This window comes from Phalacrocorax aristotelis, chromosome 2 (assembly GCF_949628215.1).
Source record: "Phalacrocorax aristotelis chromosome 2, bGulAri2.1, whole genome shotgun sequence".
NCBI classification, from domain to species: Eukaryota; Metazoa; Chordata; class Aves; order Suliformes; family Phalacrocoracidae; genus Phalacrocorax; species Phalacrocorax aristotelis.
The window spans coordinates 50606107-50616726 of NC_134277.1; the positions used below are offsets into that span (position 1 = coordinate 50606107).

The window sequence follows — 10620 nt, forward strand, 5'->3', positions numbered from 1 at the left end:
GAATTTGTACATTTAAAAAGACTGAGGTAAAATATGAGTGAATCACCTGAGACAACAGTGTGGAGAGTGGTTGTCTCTAAAACTGGCAAATTAATTCACTTTCCTTATTTAGTTCTCTGTCAGATTGCTGCAGCTTTATTTATGCATGGGAAATTTGGAATAAATTAAAAATTATGAGGAAGAGAAGTGCACAATGAATGGTGGCACAAATGCTTTGCTAAAGAGCAAAGATTGGACATACAGATGTGAAAACTGCGATTCAAATTCACTTGAATTGCAAAACAAGAACTGCACAAGGCCTGACCATGCAATATGGGGTTGGTCACCTGATGGAGAGGACGGTTTGGTGAGAAAGGTAATTTTTTGTCCAGCTGTCACTTCGGCAGCCTGGATCCTGCGCCGATCCATGCGATCAGTCAAAATACTGATTTTTGCAATAGTTGGCTATCTTCAGTTACTGTCATCTGCCTTGCTCCTGAGGCAGTCTCTTCTGGATGAGAACTTCTCGAATAAACATTTCTGAATCCTCTATCCATGGCCAACACTGCTATCAGAGGAAATGCTGGTGCAGTGGTATATCAGTGGTGAGTATCTCACAGCCTAGCTAGCAAGTCAGGTAAAAATGTATCTCTAGTCCTTCCTTGGGCAAGACTCTTACGCATCCTGTAAAATGGCAAGTTAATGATAAGATTTCCCATAAAAGGTGGGAGTGTCTGAGATCATCTGTTGGCAAGAAGTAAGATTCTCAGGGTTTGGGTTGTTCTGCTTTTTGCTTTTATTAAGTTCCCTTCTGTTGGTTTTAATGTGCGCCCATCCCATATAAAAGGTTAATCCCCTCCCAGCCAGGCTAATCAGGTTTGGTCCACTTCTCTGAACTCTTGTGATTTATTTGGCCAGTGCCACATACCTGACACCATCTAGTAAAGAGGTAAGACTTCTTTTTTTCTCCCCTTCTCCTGCTAACCTCTTGCTTTTACAGCAACATCCTCTACATCTCATTAAGATCCCTTCCCCCTTTCCTCTTAACCTCACAGCCTCCTGCCATGTCCCTTTTGTTAGTCTCTGACAGGCTCTTTTCTGAGGAGGAGCTGAAAAAAATATGCTATCATGTTAGAAGGGGACTTCAGAGCTCTCCTACTACAGACTACAGCTATACTTAGTCCCTTTCACTCTTTCTCTTCAAGCCATTGCAGGACCTTCAGTCACATCACCTTTCATCCACATTCTGCATCGTCTCATTTGCTCAGAGATTCCTTTTTTGTGTCTTCTCTGCAGTTTCCCTTGTGGGTTCTCCCAAGGACTGTTTTCATTGGTAGGCCAGCAGAAGGTATTTCAGGGTTCATTTTTATCCTCTTGATTTTCATGAACTGGCAGATATTTTTTTAGGATGTATGAACTCCTGAAAATGAAGCTAAGTTTTTATAGTCTGCAGGCACAACCATTCTTCTTTTTTCGTGGCTAAGCGTCCCTCTTTCTGCGTTTGTGCAAAGTCTCCTTACAAAGACAGACTTTCCCATTTGCTGATGCAGTAAGAAATGCATTGGTATGGTAGGCTTCATCAACACAACTGCTGCTTTACAGAACAGTGTGGTCCAGCCGTTTTTCCTCACCTCACCACAGCCACACACAGATGCCCTGACAAGAAGCCTTTGCTGCACTACTACTCTGGTGGTATCAGCCCAGATTTCCACCTGAGGCAGTGAGCAGGTACAGAAAGCTGCTTAGGAAGCATTTACTACTTGAAAGTCTTCCAAAGAAAGACTGGGCAAAAGGCAATATGCCAGATAGGTCCTTTCTTCAGGCCAGTGCCATATGAATCAAGCTAAACTGTCATTCATAAGGCTGCAGACTTGGTTCCTGGTAATGTTATGATTGAAAGATCAGAAGCGTATTTGAAATGTGGCATGTGGGCTAAGCATAGGTCAACAGACCTCAAAAGTTTACTGGTGATGTGAAATCATTCCTTAACCGAGAAGGGTTCTTACAGGGTAGAAGAGAGATTTTGTCTGGATTCAATTCTATTTGCTACTTCATCTGGAAATCAAGAAAAATCACCACTGATGAAATTCAAAGGAGACACCTATTTTGATGGAGTAGAGAATAATGAGTGGGACAAGATAGGCATGCAGACTCATGGTGGTTTATGGTGGCAAAAGTATTACTTTTGCGGCAAAATGAAGAAAGAATAATGCCTACAGAGCATGAGGTGTTTTTTCCTGAAAAGCAGGTGCTTAAAGAAAGATTTTTATGTCATTGTTATTGTGGGTGAAGAGCTCAACTTATGCCCCTAGTGCAACAACATGTCAAAGAAGAGATAAATGAGGCCCTTACATGGACAAAATAGCAGTAAGAGGAACAGCTTCTGGTTTCTGTGAGCAGAGCTGATGAAACTGGTACCACAGTGCCGCCTGTCCATCTGATGTTCTCGTCTTTAAAAGACTGCTAGTAAACTGAAGAGAAGATGTACGTGATCTGTAGAGCAATAACCTGCACCAGAGGATCACCTCCCAGTGACAGATTTAAAAATCTTCACAGATGCAGCTTGTGAAAGATGACTGAGAAGCTACTTCCCATACAAGTACTTTATTCTGGTGAAACATGAAACCAGCAGATCCCACATCTCATGTTGTCTTCACATCAAGCTTTTCTGAAAGAAACACTTCAGCCAAATATAAATTATTGGGCAAAGTAACAATGTCAGAGGCATATAGAATAGCAGCAAACAGCATAACAGAAAGAAGAGCTGCACCTGTGTCTGGAATAATACAGGAGGTTGATCTAGAAGACCTACCACTCCTCCTGGACTGAGATCTATGATTCTTCCTACCTTCCCAACCACCTCCTGTAGCTTTCTTGTTTCTGTTTCTCATTTGACTCTTCAGTTTCTCCTGCTAACAAACAAGCAGCCTCTCCTGTTGAGAAATGGTTTTTACTTCTGCTTGGCTGGCCTTTTCCGGGACAGAGAGGAGAGCAGCACTTGCCAGCTGCTAGCACAGCTGTTCTGCTGGCAAGACTCAAAACCATCGCATCTGACTAGCACACGTCCTCTGTTCTCTCTTCTCCCTTCCTAGGATCCCCCAAAAGATAGATAGGGCCCACCACACTCTCAGGAGAAATTCATAGAAGCTGCTGAGTTTTCTGCTGTGACAAGAACCACTGTAAACCTCTGCACCCTCTGCCCTTGCACCGCACACACACACCCCTCATCCTACTTCTTGTTTGATATTTTGACCACTGTTACTATTTGTGCAAAGTCACTGGTAGGAGGTAGATTTGCTGCATATAAAACCCGCTCCAGGAGACATCAAGCAAAAAGGTAGCGTGAGTTACCAAAAAAGGTAACATGCCTTCATTTCTTTTCTTAGCAAGATAAGTAAGACTTGGGAAGATCCCACAATATGAATAAAAGGAGCCTTCCTGACACTAAATCTATACAGCTCTTTTCTTCTACAATTACATAGCATAACTTGCAAAATCAATTATCTGGCAGAGAAGGACTAGAAATACATCTCCCACGCACCCACCAAGTGCCTTCCTCCCCTCTGCTCACTACAGATGATCCTTTGAGTATTTTTTTATGAGATTAAGACGCATTTTACAATGCATAAGAAAGAACAAGGCTTCTGTTGAATGACAACTGCTTAGTGACATCTACTTACTGGGTAAGACGAAGCTGTTTTAACTCAGTAATCAGCCTCTCAGTGGAAACTTTGCATTTCCTTACACATTTTAAGATGTGTTTAATTTTATTTCTGCGTTTAAGGGGCCATCTCTGATGAGCATTGAGGAGAGAAGCACTTGTGATACAATCTGTAAGGAAGTACAAAGTTTCCGTTAAGCGACACAGCTACCTAATGACATCTGCTTTTTGCAGCTGCTGGATATCACTGTGTAGGCAGCACCTCCTTGACAGAGCTACCTGGTGAGAAACAAGCGATTCTGCAACCTTAGAGCAAAGAAGATTCTTCACATCATCTGATAAGAAAGGAGGAGAAAAGGTAAAATTCACAAAATGTAGTTCCTGTAACAGTTATGTAGCATGTACGCTCATCACGTGTGACTGTAATGCTTTTTCATTTACTGTTTGTTGCTGCTCAGATAATTTTTAAAGCTGTTTTAAGATCTCCTGCATTATCAGAAGTGTGTGTGTGCGCGTTATGTGAGCGTATGTTTTCAGTTTTAAATATTTAAGTATATTATGCTGAATCTAGATTAGATTCAGGTATGTCTAGGTACAGTTGCTGCAAAGCTGTCATCTGTAGACCATTGGTGTCAAACAGTTTTGTTCCTGTGACTTGTAATTCAGATTAAATTTCTCTCCATGTAAAATGAAACAGAACTGTAGGCCAGAGAGTTGTCATGCCTGGGACTACACACAGCAGGGGTCAGGTTAATGATAGTCAATGTTTGTTGTTATGTAGCAGCAACATACAGTACAAAGACAAATGAGGCAATGATGCTCACTTTTTCTTCTGTTTCCCATTCATAAAATAAAGACAAAGAGGAAGGACATAACTCAAGCTTAGAAAAATTCTGGTATGTTAGGCTGAAAAATAAAATTACACTTGCTGTGATGTGAATAACACACAGAGTAATAGATCAGCAATGTATTTGCGCTGTGCCCAAGTTACCTACCTCAAAGTAACATCACTTAAAATTCTGTCGCTGCCTATTAGAAAAGAACATAGATACAAAAATACCCAATTCCTGTTATTCATTTAGCCACTGAAAGCAGCACTTACTGAAAACTCCTGTCAGCTTTCAGTAAGCATAATTTCATTAGAAGGTAGAGTCAAATGTATTTTTATGACTATCTTCTTACGGTGATGTTTGCCTGATGGGGAAGGTGGGTGAAATCCTGAACTGCTATGAATAGCAGCTTTGCTTTTTACTTTATTCCACACAGAATTTACCGCTCTCTGGGATAAATCTCTACGGTCCATATCTTTCATTCCTATTTTCTTTCCTCCCTGCTATTTGAACAGTGTCCAGTGTGCTTGACATCCAAGTTGCACAGTGTTGCAAGGACTAAGCACATGCATGTTAAGGACAGTATATTTTGCAAGTGTGGATATGTGTTTCATAATGCTTAAATAGTTTTTGAGAACCTGTAATGAGAAGTGCGCTGGAACTGCAAGTTAGTCATTGCTAGTGATTCAGGCTTGCAGAGTAACCACACGGTCTTCATGCACCGAAAGTCACTGACATTTTTATGTTCTTTCCTTCTTAGGAACTGGGGGAAAAAACATGAGTTCTTCAAGTACAGAGCCCTTTGATGGTGAAGCCTCAACCTTATATGACTATTACGATAATTATAACGACGCTCCAAAACCATGCAGTAAGGAAAGCGTCAAGAGGTTTGCAGCCTCCTTCCTACCTGTTCTGTATACCCTAGTATTCCTGGTCGGGCTCATGGGAAACATTCTGGTCATTGTGGTGCTCTTCAAATACAAGAGGCTGAAGAGCATGACTGATGTGTACCTACTAAACCTCGCCATTTCAGATTTGCTCTTTGTTTTATCCTTGCCGTTCTGGTCTTATTTCACAATAGACCAATGGGTTTTTGGAACTCCCTGGTGTAAAATCATTTCATGGATCTACTTGGTCGGGTTTTACAGTGGGATATTTTTTATTATGCTTATGAGCATAGACAGATACTTGGCAATTGTTCGTGCAGTATTTTCCTTGAAAGCAAGGACTGCCTTCCATGGCTTGATTACCAGCCTTGCTGTATGGCTAGTAGCTTTTTCAGCCTCAGTTCCAGAACTTATATTTAGAGAATCTTTCAATGAACATAATTATACTACCTGCAAGACAATATATCCAGGCAATTTTACGGCATGGAAACTTTTTTCCACTTTGGAAACCAACATGTTAGGGCTTCTAGTCCCTTTTATAGTTATGACGTTTTGCTACTCCATGATCATTAAAACATTAGTTCACTGTAGAAATGAGAAAAAAAATAAGGCTGTGAGAATGATCTTTGTTGTCATGATCATGTTTTTCTTCTTTTGGACCCCTTACAACATTGTTCTTTTTTTACAACTGCTAGAAATTATGGGAATCATTAGAGACTGTCAGGTGAGCAGGAATCTGGACTATGCTTTCCAGGTAACAGAAATCCTCGGCCTTTTTCACTGTTGCCTCAATCCAGTCATCTACTTCTTCATGGGCGAAAAATTTAAGAAGTACCTGAAGATGCTCTTCAAGAACTGGCGGTTACCTGGAGATATTTGCAAGTGGTGTGGAGTTCACATCACTTACCACACTGAATCTACCAATTCATTCCACACACAATCTACAGGGGATCAAGACGCTCTGTAACATGTTTCAGAACAACAACTTAACTCATCAGCAAGCAAACTGACAAAAGCAGGACCTTTGAAAAGCTAAGCAAATGCACATGCACTTAACAGTAAGCTAGTGCTGGATTATTACTTACTTCAGCTTTGATTTCTGCCTGTAGATTTTCTGATTATTATGACAGAAGTTGTCCTAGATGTGAAATGTGGAAGATGGACGTGCAAGTTCTATCTGCTGTGATTACAAATCACTGCTCAGATGTAACAGCAGCCTCAGCTCTCCACAAAGCACTGTGCCGTGCTGCTTCTTTTTTGCCTGAATCAAGAGGGAGGTTGGCCTGCACGGAGGGTAAGAGGAAGAGATAGCTGCTTGTCATCAGCACATGCATTTGGAAAATATATTCATTTATTCTAGAAGGATGGCTATTACCATATTTTTTTATTCTACAGTTGACCTGCATAGGACTTGTTCGCTCTGATTCTTAGCAAACTATTAACAGTACCTGTTACTGTTGAACATTTCATCTCAGGGGGAGGATACACCCTCTGTCATTAATAAAAAGGACAAAAAATATTTTCTTTACGTGCACAAAGATTCAAAGCAAATGCATTACTTTGTGTTACAGACATGTTTTCTCTCAGGATTCCAAGTTGCCACATATGCCTATGTGTAGATGTGTGTATATATAGGCATTTTGAATTACTTTACCACTGTAACTCAGGAGAGCAATTCTGTGTTTTAATTAACAGAGAAAATGTTTAAAATATTTTTGAATAAGCGTTTTTAAAAACTTATTTTCCACCATGTCTGAATAAATATGAAGCGTCTTGGTTACAAATATGTCTTTTAAAGTGAATGTTCTTTGTTCTGAAAGTACTTAACCCCAAGACTCAATTTTCATTCATTGGAGACTTATCCGGCAAACCAAAAGAAAATAAAACCAGAGATTGTGTAGAAATGGTCTGTCATAACCTAGAAACCGCACAGAGAATCCTAGCATTTGATAACAGCAAAATGCAAAGAGTGTGATGCCCCAGTAGCCACTCACAGACATGCATGATATTAATCAGAGATCTGGAACAGGAAGGAAAATCACACAGCAGTGTTTAGATTTCTGCACAAAAATACTTTTAAAAGAGGCAAAAGTCAGTAACGTGGTAGCAGACAAAGTAAGAGTTGAAAAATATGTATTGGAAGATATTTCTGGTGTGTCTTTTTGCTGGTCGACAACCATTCAACAAGAACACTTTTATTTTTCTTAGGCTGTCAATAACAAAGTGCCTTCTCAGCATTCAGGCATGGCTGCAAGGAGCAGACAAGACATTAAAATGCATCAGGAAAGGGCTGGTGAAGAAATGTAAAAATATTGTAGTGCCATTGTTCTCATCACCCTAAATTAGAAACATAAGTAGAAGCTCACCTCCATGTGACCTCTCTTGTGATACAAGACTGAAAATAAAAAGCAGCACACTTAAATTAATTTTGGGAATGCACTACCATTAGCAGTTTGCTGAGGCTGACAAGCAAGGATCTGCATTAATGCAGATGACAAGAACAGCTGTGGAAGGCATTACTTGTGGTAAGAAAGCGTCTTCCTTCCAAAGAAAAAGACGATAAATTCGTACTACTCAAAACCTTACAAGCCACTGAGTACATCAGTTGAGAAAAACTGCTGCAAGGGTGGGTTAAGCCATCTTAAGTGGGTTAAGCATTAGTTATTTTGAAAAGGAGGAGAAAGACAAATTGCAAGTGTCAGATGCTTCAAAGTCTCACAGATGTCACGGAATCCAACAACATGTCACTCCCAAGCCAGCACAGCACATTTTCCTCACAGATGTGATACTAATGGCGCAGGTACCGTGAACCGCTGAGCTATTTATCAGTCAAGTGCACAGACTAACCTGGAAGCCAGACAGTGCACTGCAGTTATTTTTTCTCTTGGTCCTACTCCGTCATCCTTCTAGTCAGTGAGAACAAATGGGCCCTTTTGAAAAACCTTGCCCTTCAGACCAGGGGAAGGGGTGCCTGTGCTGGCCTGGCAAAAATGATGGTCAGCAAAAAGCAAGCTGTTGGTTCTTGACAACTGTGAGATGAGAGAGGTCTTGGGCTAAGAGTGGTGTTGAGGAATGGCACCAAGACGGCCAGCAGCTTGCAGGCTGGTCCCACTCAGGGCATACACCCTGTAGTGGGGGAGGATGCCAGATCTGCTCATGTGCTCATGGGCCGCACCCAGCGGCTGTGCAGCATTGCCATAAATGGATCTAGCGTAAAGCCCCTTTTCCACACAAAACTCAAAGTTGCTTCAGATCACTGCTTGGTTTTGTGCCCCACAGCCTGTGCACATGTGCCTTTGGTGCAGAGGGTGCCTGGTGCAGCCAGAGCTCTGCCCAGGTGAATACTGTCCTTGTTTCTCTGCCCAAATAACCTCTTCCAGTCTTCCCAGTAATACTCATAGCTACTCAATGTGCATGCTAGATAAGCAATCGAGCTGAAAGCTGTGCTCTGAGCAGGTCTGCTGAACTGGGTGCAAGGGGAGCTCACCTTTAAGAGATGGGCTCAGGAATCCAGGTCCAGGGACCTGGAGCTCACCAAACCTGGGTGGTTTCATCCTCTGTCACCTGGAGCAAACCTTCCTCCCCCATGCACCAAGCTACAGTAGATAATGCCACTCCTTTTTTGAGAGAGGGCTTTGAAATCTGCTGATGAGAAAGGATGAGATAATAGTATTAACACAGACAAAAATAAAGCAGGGATTTTCAAAATGTGAAAAGGTGACCAAAGTTGTCATTTTAGCTGAACTAGAGTTTCCAAGCAATAAAAGATGGTATGTACAGGCTATTGAACCATGAAAGAGAATGGATAGACATTTGAGTGAAGCAAAGCTGACTCATTTGTGAACCCACATTTTTACATCAGGGTTCCTCAGAAGACCAGCTTGCATCCTTTCTTCAGTTGCCCTAAGCTGCCATAGAAAGGTAGACAAGGGGGAAAATCAGCTTAATTATATTAAATATAAATAATGATGGAAAAGTAAAAACAAGTTGGTTGGTTTTTTTTCATACAGTGCTTAGGCTACCACAGTCACTCCCTAAACAAAAAGCTGAATTACACACTTTTACTCTGGAAGACGGCTTCATCCCTTTTTGTGCAGAAGCAGCATCATGGTTGGCAGGACCCTCCCAGTCTGTGAGCCAGCCCTGGAAAGAAAGTAAGGAATTGCTGTTTTCCTTCCTACACTATTACTGCTAACCATTGTCCCAGCACCAGCTCCGCACACCTGGTCTGAAGGAGAGTGCAATTTAACAGGCACTATGATGCTCCTCTGTACCAGGATGCTTCCAGTCTAAAATTGCCAGCAGGGATTTACGCTCACACATTTTTCTCCAGGAGCTCTTAATAGTTTCTAGTTTTATCCAACATCTCTACCTTAACACAGCCAGAGACCAACCTCATCAACTCCCATCTCTTATGCAAATATCTCCATCTGATTTGATTTATAGTTGGAAATCAAGAACCATTTATTAATGTCAAGCAAAATCATAATTAAAATGGTGCTTAAGGCGATGTCTACAGAGCACAACAGGACTTTGCTGCTCCAGGCATGAAAGAAGATTTTAAGTAGGAGACTGGAAATGAATAGTCAATGTAACTGTGGTGAGATCTCTAGCATTTGCATAACCGATAAGACCATTCAGCGGTGATGTAGTGCTGGTCATATCTGCAGTCATCTCACTGTAACAGGGCAGTGATATATGCAGGTGCTACTGGCAGTCATGGAGAAATCACTCCTAATGGAGGCACTATCAGTGAGGAGACACCAAGTTAGATGTTTCCAGGATGATTTTCTTTTTCACAGTCATTCAGCAGCAACATCCATCAGAAAAATCAAGAAAATCCCATCTTATGGCACAGTCATTGAGTCAAAGACACTTCTCATAGAAATGAGGCTCAAAAGTGGAAAAGCCCTTTGTGTGTTCCGAACCAGCAAAATCCAAGTTCCCTGCCAACTCCTTGATGGAGCACTGGCATGACTCACCAACGCTGATGTCATCCTTCCCTTGGCAGAGCATATCCCTCCACATACCCCTCATGTGCTCAACTCAGAAGACGACTGCGCACAGGCTACGCTCAGGCTTTTGTCTTATTTCTGATCCTCCTTTGAACTCTCAGAAATGGTAGCATATGATTGCTCTACTGAAAAGAGTAATTAATGTCTTCTTTTCTGCATCACTGGCCGCTTGACCTTATTTTTTAAAAGCTGCTGTCTTATAGCTAGGGGAGCTGAGGCACAGAGCAAGAACTCAGGCATTATGAACA

General features: G+C 41.5%; 1 protein-coding gene across 1 annotated transcript; it reads left to right on the plus strand.

Moving 5' to 3' along the window:
* Positions 1–5247: 5247 nt before the first annotated feature.
* On the plus strand, positions 5248–7250 carry CCR4 (C-C motif chemokine receptor 4). The gene has a single exon (XM_075083498.1). The coding sequence runs from the start codon at positions 5248–5250 to the stop codon at positions 6322–6324; it is 1077 nt and encodes a 358-aa protein (XP_074939599.1). The 3' UTR covers positions 6325–7250.
* The last annotated feature ends 3370 nt before the right edge of the window (positions 7251–10620 follow it).

Excerpts from the sequence above, each read along its gene's own strand:
- CCR4 (XM_075083498.1), top strand. The coding sequence starts at position 5,248 with ATGAGTTCTTCAAGTACAGAGCCCTTTGATGGTGAAGCCTCAACCTTA.